General features: G+C 54.0%; 1 protein-coding gene across 1 annotated transcript in view; it reads right to left on the reverse strand.

Moving 5' to 3' along the window:
* Positions 1-12,614, reverse strand: part of INPPL1 (inositol polyphosphate phosphatase like 1) — a 67,827-nt gene that overhangs the window by 39,132 nt on the left and 16,081 nt on the right. The window contains exon 2 of the mRNA XM_050948402.1: positions 6,946-7,009. Within this exon, the coding sequence (XP_050804359.1) occupies positions 6,946-7,009 (64 nt within the window). The remainder of the gene's footprint in view (positions 1-6,945; positions 7,010-12,614) is intronic.

The raw sequence follows: 12,614 nt of genomic DNA on the forward strand, positions 1-12,614 counted from the left end.
GGATTTCGGCTTCGGCTTGACAATCTCACTGCAAATCCAGGGCCCGGGCCCCCCGTGCTCTAACTATTTGGCTGCACTCTCTTTTAGCTGCCCCAGAACGGCCTGTTTGCAAGACGAGGGTTAGCCACAGGAACCGGGGACCCGGGAGCTGCAGGCAGCCGCAGAAGCCACTTTTTGTGCTGTGACTAAGCCCCAGGGCCTGTCTTCCCCAAGCCAGGGGCAGGGGTGGGCTGACTCCTGCCGAAGGGGACAGCTTGCAGCCAGTGTCTGGTGTGCAGCCGAGATAGGGGAGTTGGATTCAGAGACGCAGGGCGGAGAAGTGGGAGCCAAGAACTCCCGGAGTGTAGCCCCGGCTCTGACACTGCTCCCCGTGGCACCCAAACCAAGTCACTCTGCTGTGCCATGCCTCAGTTTCCCCAAAGCTAATAGTTCTGAGCCCCTTGTGAGCATCCTAGTTAAAAGCTGAGCTACACCGTGGGGTCTTGGGAAGGTAGGAGAACCTAGCTGGTGCATGTTCGGCTTTCATCCGCTGAGCAAGGGCGTGCAGCAGATAAACGCAGGCAGCTCGCCCTTCAGGGGGTAGTGTCACTGCTCCAGCTGACTTACTAACAGCTGGGTCACGGCGGTGGCGAGTTTGAAAAATTGGAAAAAAAAAATTAGTTTCAGGTCAGAACAAAAATAAAAGTTTTTGGTGACGTGAAAAGCGGAACAAAGGCCAGTTTCTCGGCAACCAAAACGTCCTGGGCCAACCAACCCCAGCAGCTTCCCTTCAGCAGCGACATTCGAAATAATGACATCCATGGAGACTTGGAGAGGAGAAGTCGTTCCAAAGCAAAACTGCAACCTGTTTAGAGCGCTTCCGGTGCAGGGGGGTTGGAAGGAGGGGACACATTTTCCACACGGAGAATTCTGCAAATCCGGCCTGAATTCGTGCCACATCCTGCAGTAAGAGCAGCGGGCTGAGACCAGGTGTCACTGCTCCACTTGACGAGCATTCTTCTTCCGTGCCCACTTGGCAGCCCATGCGAAGGTGAATCGATGCCACCGCACAGGCGGCACCGATTGGGCCTCTGCCTGGCAAGTTCCCGTCTCCTGCTAGAGATCTGCCTCGCTGAGCCAGGGCAGCAGAGCATTCTGGGTGAAGCATGTTCAGTGCTGCCTGTCCAGTACCTGCTCCGAGGCCCTGCCAGGTACCCAGGAGCGGTGCTGGCCCAGTGCCCCAGGGTGCTGCCTGATCTCAGCCCGGCTCCATGCACGGCGGGCAAGGCTGCGGCTGTCACTCTGGGGTGGGCGGGCGGACGGGCGGGGAGGAGGGGAAGGCGAGTATGCTGACTTGGCGATGCAGCGGGCAAGGCTGGCATGGGAGCTGGAGCACACAACACTCTCTTGTCTGTGGCCATCCCTCCCTGGGGGCTGCTTTTTCCTGTCTGCCGGACAGCACAAAGGGGTTACTGTTGGGCTATAAATACATCGGCACATGGACCAGCCTGTCTTCCTGCCAAGATCAGCAGCCTCTGCGCCAGCCGGCCTCGCTGCATAGCCCTGGGAAGCCCAGGCCACATGGCCTGTATTTCCACTGGCCCCAGGCGACAGGCGCCCTGATGTGGAACCCCCCTGTACTGCAGGGGCCCCCCCCACAAAGGCAGGGATCCCTCTGGGGCCAAGCTCCAGGCGTGTGGGAGGGGGAACCGCAGAGTAGACACAGCCCCCAAGTCCATCAAAGCAGAAGAAAGGGGGAGCCGTACTGAGAGCTATGCGTGCTGAGGAAAGGGAGAGAAAGGGGAACTAAGAGCCCCGGTGATCATGAAGCCCACGCTCTAGTTAGCTCTGCAGCCCAGCTGTGCACATCTGGAGGGGGTCCCATGGGCAGGGCTCTTTCACCAAGGTAGGCAGGCTGGTCCAAGGGTGTGCCAGGCACACAGCGGGCGGCGTCTCTCCATTCTCCCCTTCCCACTCCGCTTGGCCTCAGTCACACCTGTGCTGTCCAAGAGCCTCATCCTCTGCAGCCCCCGCAGCTGCCTCATAGGCCGCTCCTTCACTGCCCCGCTCTGTGCCTCAGTTTCCCCAGGAGCCTGCCTAGGGCTCATCTACCCAGGGAATTCCATCAGCATTGTTATACAGCCGTAAGCCCCCACATAGACAGTCCTACTGCCGGAATAACAGAGCCTTCTCCCAGGTCAGCATCAAAAGCCAGAACAAGGCTCTGTAACTCCAGGACACGTGTCCCCGAGCAGCTAACTTTGCCGATAAAATTCCCTATGGAGACCAGCCCGTAGACGGTGAACTCTGGGGGGCAGGGACTGTCCCCCACTGTGTGTGGGCAGTGCCCGGACGGATGGGGCCCTGAGCTCAGCTGGAGGCTTCCATGACCTCTATCTAATACACCTTGGTCTTCACCGGGGCTTCCCAGTCACCCTCGGCCCCAGCTGCGACTGGATTTTCCACACTATTTTCTCTGCCATGGGGAAATGTCTTGGGAAGATGCTACACAAAGTAGACTTGTATTATGATGGTGGGATGTCCTGGTGGGTACTGTGTGATGTGTATATTGTGTATGGATGTGCCCTGTTGTGTACTGTGTCTAATCGTCTGTGTGACGAGTAGCATCCTGCGTGGGGGGTGTCCTTTTGTGCACAGAGAATGGCCAGGCTGGGTCAGACCAATGGTCCATCTAGCTCAGGATCCTGTCTTCTCACAGCGCCAGGTGCTACTGAGGGACTGAAGAGAATGGGGCAATTATCGAGTGATTCCCTGTTCTCAGGTCCCTGCTTCTAGCAGCTGGAAACTTAAGGACACACAGGGCATGGGGCTGCACCCTTGCCCATCTTGGCTAATAGCCATTGATGTACCTGTCCTCCAGGGACTTATCTAGTTCTTTTTTTAACCTAGTTGTACATTTGACTTCAGGATATCCCCTAGCAACGAGTTCCACAGGTTGGCTGTGCGTTGTGTGAAGAAATGCCTCCTTTTCTTTGTTTTAAACCTGCTGCTGATTAATTTCACAGGGTGACCTCTGGTTCTTGTGTTATGAGTAGCAGTAAGTAACACTTCCTTATTCACTTTCTCCACAACAGTCATGATCTTATAGACCTCTCTCATATCCCCCCTTAGTTGTCTCTTTTCCAAGCAAAACAGTCCCAGTCTTATTAATCTCTCCTCATATGGCAACCGTTCCAGACCCCTCATCAGTTTTATTGCCCTTTTCTGAACCTTTTCCAATTCCAACAGATTTTTTTTAAGATGGGGCGACCACATCTGCATGCAGTATTCAAGATGTGGGCGTATCATGGATTTATATAGAGGAAACATGATATTTTCTGTCTTATTATCTATCCCTTTCCTAATGGTTCCTAACATTCTGTTTGCTTTTTTGACTGTCGCTGCACATCCACAATGACTCCACGATCTCTCTCTTGAGTGGTAACAGCTAGTTTAGACTCCAACAGTTTGCACGTATAGTTGGGATTACATTTTCCAATGTGCATTATTTTGCATTTATCAACACTGAATTTCATCTGCCACTTTGTTGCCCAGTTTTGTGAGATTCCTTTGTAACACCTCTCTGTCAGCTTTCAGTTTAACTATCACGAGCGGTTTTGTAGCATCTGCAAATTTTGCCAACTTACTGTTCACCTCCTTTTCCAGATCATTTATGAATATGTTGAATAGGACTGGGCCCAGTACAGAGCCCTAGGGGACACCACTAGTTACCTCTCTCCATTCTGAAACCTGATAATTTATTCCTACCCTTTGTTTCCTGCCTTTTTAACCAGTTACTGATCCATGAGAGGACCATCCCTCTTATCCCTTATCTTTGCTTAAGACTCTTTGGTGAGGGACCTTGTCCAAGACTTTCTGGAAGTCCAATATACTATATCAACTTGATGCCCCTTGTCCACATGCCTGTTGATCCCCTTAAAGAATTCTAGTAGATCTGTGAGGCACAATTTCCCATTACAAACACCATGTTGATTCTTCCTCAACAAATCGTGTTCATCTATGATTCAGGTAATTCTATTCTTTACTATAGTTTCAACCAATTTGCCTGGTACTGAAGTAACTCTTCCACTCTACTCCACACTGATTTGGCCTCAGCTGGAGTATTGTGTCCAGTTCTGGGTGACACATTTCAGGAAAGATGTGGACAAACTGCAGAAAGTCCAGAAAAGAGCAACAAAAATGATTCAAGGTCTGGAAAACATGACCTAGGAGGGAAGACTGAAAAAATTGGGTTTGTTTAGTCTGGAGAAGAGAAGACTGAGGGGGGACATTATAACAGTTTTCAAGTACATAAAACATGGTTACAAGAAGGAAGGACAAAATTTCTTCTCCTTAACCTCTGGGGATAGGACAAGAAGCAATGGGCTTAAATTGCAGCAAGGGAGGTTTACGCTGGACATTAGGAAAAACTTCCTAACTGTCAGGGTTGTTTAGCACTGGAATAAATTGCCCAGGGAGGTTGTGGAATCTCCATCATTTTAAGAGCAGGTTGGACAAACACCTGTCAGGGATGGTCTAGACAATACTTAGTCCTGCCATGAGTGCAGGGGACTGAACTAGACGACCTCTCGAGGTCCCTTCCAATCCTACGATTCTATGAAGTTTGGCTTACTGGCCTGTGTGACGCAGTAGGGAGCGGGGTGGATTGACCTGGGAATGTCGTTTAGTTTTACTGGCACAGTCTGCATTGGGGATGGGAGAGCAGGGGATGACTTTAGGTGAGGGACATTACCTGAGCCAGGAAGGGGGGTGGGACCAGTCGACACTTTTGCCAGGGAAACTGGACAAAGGGAGAGGGGGAGAGAAGGAATAGGGAGAGTTTTTTGGTTTCAGTTTTGGGCTGGCTGGGAAGAGGCAGGGAACCCCAAGTCTGGGATTTAATATCCTTGCCCCCCCCTTTCCCCCAGAGGGACCTGGCTGAGGAGTCCTGGTTGTACCTACAAGCCCTGCTTGGGACTGTGTTCCTATCATGTAATAAACCTTCTGTTTTCCTGGCTGGCTGAGAGTCTCGGTGAATAGCAGGAAGTGGGGAATGCAGGGCCCTGACTCCCCCACACTCTGTGACAGCCTGTAACTGCCAGGATCACCTCTGAACCCCTTTTTAAAAATTGGCATCACATTAGCTACCCTCCCGTCATCTGGTACAGAGGCTGATTATTACACTTAGCATCACAGTTAGTACTTCCGCAGTTTTATATCTGAGTTCCTTCAGAACTCTTGGGTGATACCATCTGGTCCTGGCGACTCATTACGGTTTAATTGATGAATTTGTTCCAAAACCTCCTTTACTGACACCTCGATCGGGGACAGCTGCTCAGATTGGTCACCTAAAAAGAATAGTTCAGGTGTGGGAATCTCTCTCACACCCTCTGCAGTGAAAACAGATGCAAAGAATTCATTTAGTTCTCCACAACAGCCTTGTCTTCCTTGCCTGCTCCTTTAGCACCTCGATGGTCCAGCGGCAGCTTCCTGCTTCTGATGTATTTAAAAAAAAATTTTTTTTCCTGTCACTTTTTGTGTTTTTAGCTAGTTGCTCTTCAAATTCTGCCTGGCCTGCCTCTTACACTTAACTAGCCAGAATTTATGCTCCTTTCTATTCTCCCCAAAAGGATTTGACTTCCAATGTCTTTCTGCCTCAAACTGCCTCTTTTACTCTGTTGTTTAGACAGGGTGGCACTTTTTTAGCTATTGGGGTTTTTTCTATAGTTGGGAGATACAGTTGGTTTGAGCCTCCACTGTGGTGTTTTTACACAGTTTCCATGCAGCTTGCAGGCATTTCACTCTTGTGACTGTTCCTTTGAATTTCCAGCTAACTAGCTTCCTCATTTTGGTGTAGTTCCCCTTTCTGGGGTGAAATACTGCTGCACAGGGCTTCTTTCATATCTTCCCCGACACTGATGTTAAATTTAACTACACTGTGATCACTATCACTGGGGTGGGAGGGGCTGTGACTAGCATAGTGGTGACAGGGGGGCTCGGGCTGGCATGGCAGTGCCCAGTGGGTATGGAGGGGCTGGCACGGCAGTGCCCAGTGGGTCAGGGGGCTGGGTCTGGCATGGCAGTGCCCAGTGGGTCAGGGGGGCTGGGTCTGGCATAGCAGTGCCCGGCAGGTAGGGGGGGGCTGGGGCTGGCAATGCAGTGCCTGGTAGGTATGGGGGGCTGGCGCTGGCATTGCAGTGCTTGGTGCTATGGGGGGTTTGGGTTGGCACAGCAGTGCCCGGTGGGTATGGGGGGGCTGACATGGCAGTGCATGGTGGGTATGGGGGGGTATGTCTGGCAGAGCAGTGCCCAGTGGGTATGGGGGTTTGGGGTGGCAGGGTAGTGCCTGGTGAGTATGGGGGGGCAGGCATGACAGTGCCCGGTGAGTATGAGGGGGCTGGGGCTGGCACAGCAGTGCCCAGGGGGTCTGGGGCAGGCATGACAGTGCCAGGTGAGTATGAGGGGGCTGGGGCTAGCAGGGCAGTGCCCAGTGGGTATGGGGGGCTGGGGCTGGCACGGCATTCCCTTCTGGCCATGTGTGGGGAGTGTCGGTCTCTGCACAGCCACACACTGTTGTGATCACAGCTCCTGTGTCCGAGGAAGCCCAGCCGGCACCGTGAATGCTGCACACGCTGCAGTGGGCAAGAGGCCGAGGCCCCAGCAGGCTGTTAGAGGGGACAGCCTGGCTCTGAGCCTGGTGAGCAGAACTGCTAACCACACCCATGGCCCGGAAAGAGCCCGTCGCCCACTGCACTGCACAAGAGCTACCCAGAAATGCAGCCACCTCTGGGGAGCAGGGCAAAAACCCCCTCTTCAGAGCAGTCTCAGGGGACCTGCAATGCCCACACCTCCATTGTGCGAGGTCTCTAGTTGCTCTTCAAATTCTGCCTGGCCTGCCTCTGCACTGGTCTCGGCACACGGCAGGAGCTGCACTGGTCTTGGCACATGGCAGTGAGCAGTCCCTACCTGCACCGCTAGGAAGTCATCCTCATCTGGCAGGATCCGGTAGGTGTGGACGTGCTTCTGGAACCTGCAGCAAGCCAGAAGGAAGAGGGGTTAGAGAGGCAGTCACAGAGCCCTGCGAGGTACAGAGTGGAAAGATGGGCTTGCGGTTAATGCACTAGGCTGGGACTCAGGTGATCAGAGCCCAATTCCCTGCTCTGTCACTGACTCCCTGTACGATCCTGGCCAGCGCCTTAGCCCCTGATCCTCAAAGGTATTTAGGTGCCTAACTCCCATAGGAGCTAGGCATCTAAATACCTTTGCACCTTAATCTCTCTCTTCCCCATCTTGGACATGGGGACCAGACCTCCTCTGTCCAGCCCTTGTTTACAGGGACTCGAAGCTACCCAGGATGGGGGCAGTCTCTCGCTGTGTATCCGCACAGCGCCCGGCGCACTGGGGCCCCAACCTCGGTTACAGCTCCTGGAAGATACTGCAATACTTCCCGTAGCACTCAGGAACAGTGGTGCTCCGCCTTTCCACCCACGGATCTCAAAGCCACTTAGGATCATTAACAAATTAACTGTGGGAAAACGAGGCCCAGATGGGACTTGCCCAGGTCCACGAACCAAATCGGATAGAAGCCAGGAGTACTGCTCCCACCCCCACACTGTAGCTATAGGACCATCTTTCTGGTGCAAATGGGTCTGCCACATGGACTGAACCAAGCAGCACTATTCCTGCCAAGCTACGCAACAGGACGCCAGCTGCAGCCCCCGAGAGCCCTGCCCCCTCGCTGAGCTCTGGTCCCCTACGGCCAACACAAACCCCAAGTGGCTGCAGAGGGAAAGACACCAGGGGAATTTTTTCACCCTTGTATAATTCAAAAAGCAGCTCAATGCCCTAAATGCAGCTATCATTGAAGCGCCGCCGGCGGTGTTTTTCAGTGAGCAAAGAGCAGGACAAGGAGGTTACAGCTGAAACCGCATACCAACCTTAAAAAGCGACACTGGAACAAACTGGCGAATGTGTATGTGTAGCTCTGCTAGCTGTTGCAATTGCTCAGCCGTGTGTCATCAGCCCTATAATGCCAGCAACTAAAGGAGAACCTCTCTTGGCTTGGGTACCAGGCAACTGCCCTTTCGGTGCAGAAAGATCCGGGTTCTATCCTTACTGCTGCCAGGACATTTTGAATGGCCACAGTGTGCGCCTGTTTGTACACAGTAACACCCAAAAGCACCATCTGACATCAAAGCCCATTGTGCTAGGCACTGTACGTACACACACACACACACACACACACAGTGAGAGTCCCTGTCCCAAACAGCTCCCGGTCTACAGAGATAAGACCAAGGACAGGAGGGGAAACTGAGTCACGGAAAGGGGACAGGACTTGTTCAGCGTCACCCAGCAGGTCAGTGGCAGAGCTAGGGGAAGGGCTCAGGTCTCCTGCCGCCCAGCCCTGTACTCACTAGGCAGCACTGCCGCCCACAAACGAATAAAGGAAACTAATGCCTACGAAGTGCTGTGAGATCCCGCACTGCAAGGGACTAGAGGAAGGCCAGCAGGACTGCCAAAGCACTGGAAACAAGGGTGCCTTTTAAAGGTAAGTACTCTGGCTTCACTGCTCAGCCCCTCCCACCCCCCCAGGCTCCCCTTCGCGTTGCCAAAACAGCAGGGGAAATGCACTGGGTCTGGCACCGGGAAGCCGCGTTTATTTCACTGGGAGTGATGCACCAGGGAAGCTGCTGAAACAGCAGCCAGCAGGTAAGGGGCAGAGCTGGGCCAATGCCGCAGCTGGCCAGCCAGAGGCAGCTGCTCACAGCTCAGCCTGGAGCGGCGGGTCCCCTCCCCCCACAGAATCTCAGTCCGCAGGTGGATGGGGCAGGAGCGGGGGAAGCTGGAAGGATTTGCCCTCTTGTCCCTCTGTCAGAGGAAGAACGCTCAGGAGGCTGGGTTCGCACTGGCTAGGCAGCTTTCCCCCTGCAAGGCGAGGACGGGGGCTGCATATAGACTGCGTCAGACCATCTGGCCCAGGATCCTGTCTCTGACAGTGGCCCCATTCCACAGGGTCAGGCACAGTGTCCAGAACAGGGCAATCATGGCTTGATCCACCCCTGTCGTCCACTCCCGGCTCCTGGCAGTCAATGGTTTAGGGACACCCAGAGCATGGGGTTGTGTCCCTGACCCTCCTGGCCAATAGCTATGGATGGACCTGTCCTCTTATCAATTTCTCTGATGATTTTTTGATAGTTTTTTTTTATAGTTTTGGCCTTCACAGCATCCCCTGGCAATGAGTTCCATAGATTAACTGTGTGTTGTGTGAAGGAGTATTTCCTCTTGTTTGTACTAAACCTGCTGCCTGTTAATTTCATTGGGTGACCCCTGGCTTTCGTATTGTGGGAAGGATAAATAACTCTTCCCTATTCACTTTCTCCACACCAGTCATGATTTTATAGACCTCCAGCAGATCCCCCCAGCATACCTTCTCTACGGTGAACAGCCCTAATCTTTTTAGCCTCTCCTCGTATGGAAGCTGTTCTGAGCCCTTCATCATCTTTGTTGCCCTTCTCTGAACCTTTTCCAGCTATACCCTTTTTGAGATGGGGTGACTAATGGCATTATGACCTGATGTGTGTGTGTCACCAATGCTCTCTACAAGATAGAATCAGAACTGTTCTGCTGTGTGTCGTATGCCCTATACTGCTAACAACTCGTGTGAAGCACTGACTGGGCCAGTGCATTACCTTCTGGCTCTAGACGGACTGCTAAGTCTGGGGTGAGGCACATTGGCAGGGGGGGGAGCAAGTGTCATCACTCAGCCCTCGGGAGGCCGGTCAGACATGCACATTCATGACACTGTTGCAAGCAGGAAGCAACCTGTTCTCCGAGGATTCCCCTGCCTGCGGGGAAAGTTCTCTTTGCTTGTCCTACCCACTCTCCTTAACCACACCCATGTCATCCTGGCCCCTTTACAGAACACTGCTCTTCCTGCTCCACAGCCCTGGGCCAAGAGACTTCACACAACACACAGTCAACCTGTGGAACTCGTTGCTAGGGGATGTTGTGAAGAGCAAAAGTTTAACTGGTTTCAAAAAAGAAGTAGATAAGTTGATGGAGGATTGGTCAATCGATGGCTATTAGCCAAGGTGGTCAGGGATGCAACCACACGCTCTGGGGTTCCCCAGGCTTCTGACTACCAGAAGCTGGGACTGGACGACAGGGGTTGGATCACTTGATAATTGCCCTGTTCTGTTCATTCCCTCTGCAGCACCTGGCACCAGCCTCTGTCAGAAGAGAGGACACTAAGCTCCACAGACCATTGGCCGACTCATATGTTCTCACGTAATAAGGAGCTAAGGAGCCGGGAATAAGTCACAGGCCTCTGTCACATGAGCTAAGGAGACACTATTGGCTGGTCCTTTGTTCTCTCAACAGACCAGCCCTAGAGGACGAGGTCACATCCACTCCCAAAGCCCAAGCCCCTAGTGGGCATGATGATGTGCTGCCAGGGGGCTCCCCTCCCCAAATCTCCTGCTTCAGCGGGAGATGTGTGCCACAGGTGCCCATGACCACCTCCCTCCTGCCCCCAGCCTCAGTCGCAACTTGGCACCGACCACGGCCAGTGTTTAACCTTCAGTGTGAACCAGCCTCTCTCCGCTGGCCCCTAGGTCAGCAACCCACAGGAGGGCAAGGTCGGGCGGAGGGTGCAGGCCAGAGGGCAGGGCTCCCAGCATGGCAAGGTGGAGCCAGTTAAGATTAGATTCCCAACTCTGCCCCGCCTCCCACTGGCTGGAAACTTCCCCCTTCTCCAGCCTGGCTTCCCATACACCCCCCAGTTCCCTCGTGCATCCTCCCACGCACACTGAGGGGAGACTGGCTTCCCAGGAGTTAAGTGCAGGAGATCACCAGGCCCCACAGCGACCCAGCAGCGTGCACTGTTCCAGCCCCAGCCCCGGGAGCATGGCCCAGACCACATCAAAGGCAGGGCGGTGCCGTTACTCTCCTCCACCCAGTGCAGCTGCCCGGGGCCTGACGGACATCACCAGGGCGACGGCAGGTCCCCCGAGGATGGGGGAAGGAGATGGCAGCCTGCGTGTGCCACTGAGTCAGCGGTTCTGCTGGCCTCCAACCAGCCCTCATGCGGACAGAGCTTTGAGAGATGGGGGCCAGGCCCCTCCAGAAGAGGGCAGGAGCTGTAAGAACCTGTGTAGAACAGGATCGGCTAAACGGCTCCACGGCCCGTCACTATGGGCCCTGTCCTGCAGATGGGGAAAAAACAGGTTCCCACTTGCTGCCTGGCAGAAGCTACAGCTCCCCCAAGGACTCTGCGTGGGCAGAAAACCTCGTGGTATCAGACTGGGGACAGTCTGGGGAAACAGAGTCACAGCCCTCTCCAGGCCCCTTTCACACCCGATCTGCTTGAGCGTTGACTGTACATTCTCCCCGGCTGGGGCTGTGTTTGAGTCTGTGAGCCAGGTAATCCCTTCGCTGGTTTTAACCCCATCTCCTGGAGAATTTAACCCTTCACAACATTTGCAAGGTTCCAGGCAAACTCCTGGCGCCGGTAAGCGGATTGATGAGGATGGTTCTTTGGACACAGCTGGGCTCAGGAAGCAGGAACTTATTTATTTTTCAGTGGAAGCTCGCAGGAGCCAGGGGCTGTGAGCCAAGCTGGTAGGGCGATGAGGAGGTGTTGACGGGCTGCAGGACGCCCCCATGACCCACAGAATGGGGTCAACCCCAGAATGCACCAGGCTTCCTGTGCCAGCCAATTCCAGCCAGCCCTGGCTACTAGCCCCAGAGAGGCCCCTCTGCTTTGCGGGTGTTGGGGGGTTGCTAGGTGGATGGAGGGAGGCAGGTGGGGGTAGAAACATGTGGCAGACGCACAGTTCCCAGCATGAGGCACGTCGGATTCAATGGCACGACCTATGCTCGCATGCCGCTGATGGCAAGACGCCCACCCACACCTACAGGGACCACAGCAGGAGGGCTAAGCGTTCACCCACATACGCTGCCAGCCCCACCTGCCCCTGCTAATGGGATTTCTCCGGGCTTCAGAGAGGGAACCCCTTGCCACCTCTGTCATAAGCCCAGAAGGCAATGATGCCCCAGGGGCAAGGAGAAGCCAGCTAAGGGGGCTGTACATGGCCCCACGTACAGAGTCCATCAGGATCCCGTACCCCACAGCTAGCGGCTGGCTGGAGGTCCCTAAAGTGACTCGACCTGAAAGCGTGGGAGGAGAGGAGCAGGGCCGAGAGGCATCAAAGTGACTTGGCCACAGGACGTTAGACCGCACACTCTCTCACTGTGACCGCACGCCCGCCTCTTTCACCCTTTAGGAAGGAAATCTAAAAATACCAACTGTATTTAAATGCATATGAAAAAAAAAGACAAAAGGGCAGGGAAATTTCAGTGGGTTAGGCAGGGTTTGCGGACAGTGGATACCAGACTCAAGGCAAGTTATTCGACTTTGCTCTAACGCAACAGGACACTCAGGACTTACCCCTGTGGGGACGAGTCAATGCACCTAACAGCCCAGTTTGCTTACTTCCCCTTTGAGATGGGCCCGACCCAGAACACCAGAGCCAGCAACCCCCACCAACAGCGGGGATGGGTTGCTGAGCTGGCTGTTCCAGAAGAAACCAGCCCCTGATACTGAGCTAAAAGAGGATCTTCACCAGCTGTTCGCA

Source organism: Gopherus flavomarginatus, chromosome 1 (genome assembly GCF_025201925.1).
Source record: "Gopherus flavomarginatus isolate rGopFla2 chromosome 1, rGopFla2.mat.asm, whole genome shotgun sequence".
In the NCBI taxonomy this organism is placed as follows: domain Eukaryota; kingdom Metazoa; phylum Chordata; order Testudines; family Testudinidae; genus Gopherus; species Gopherus flavomarginatus.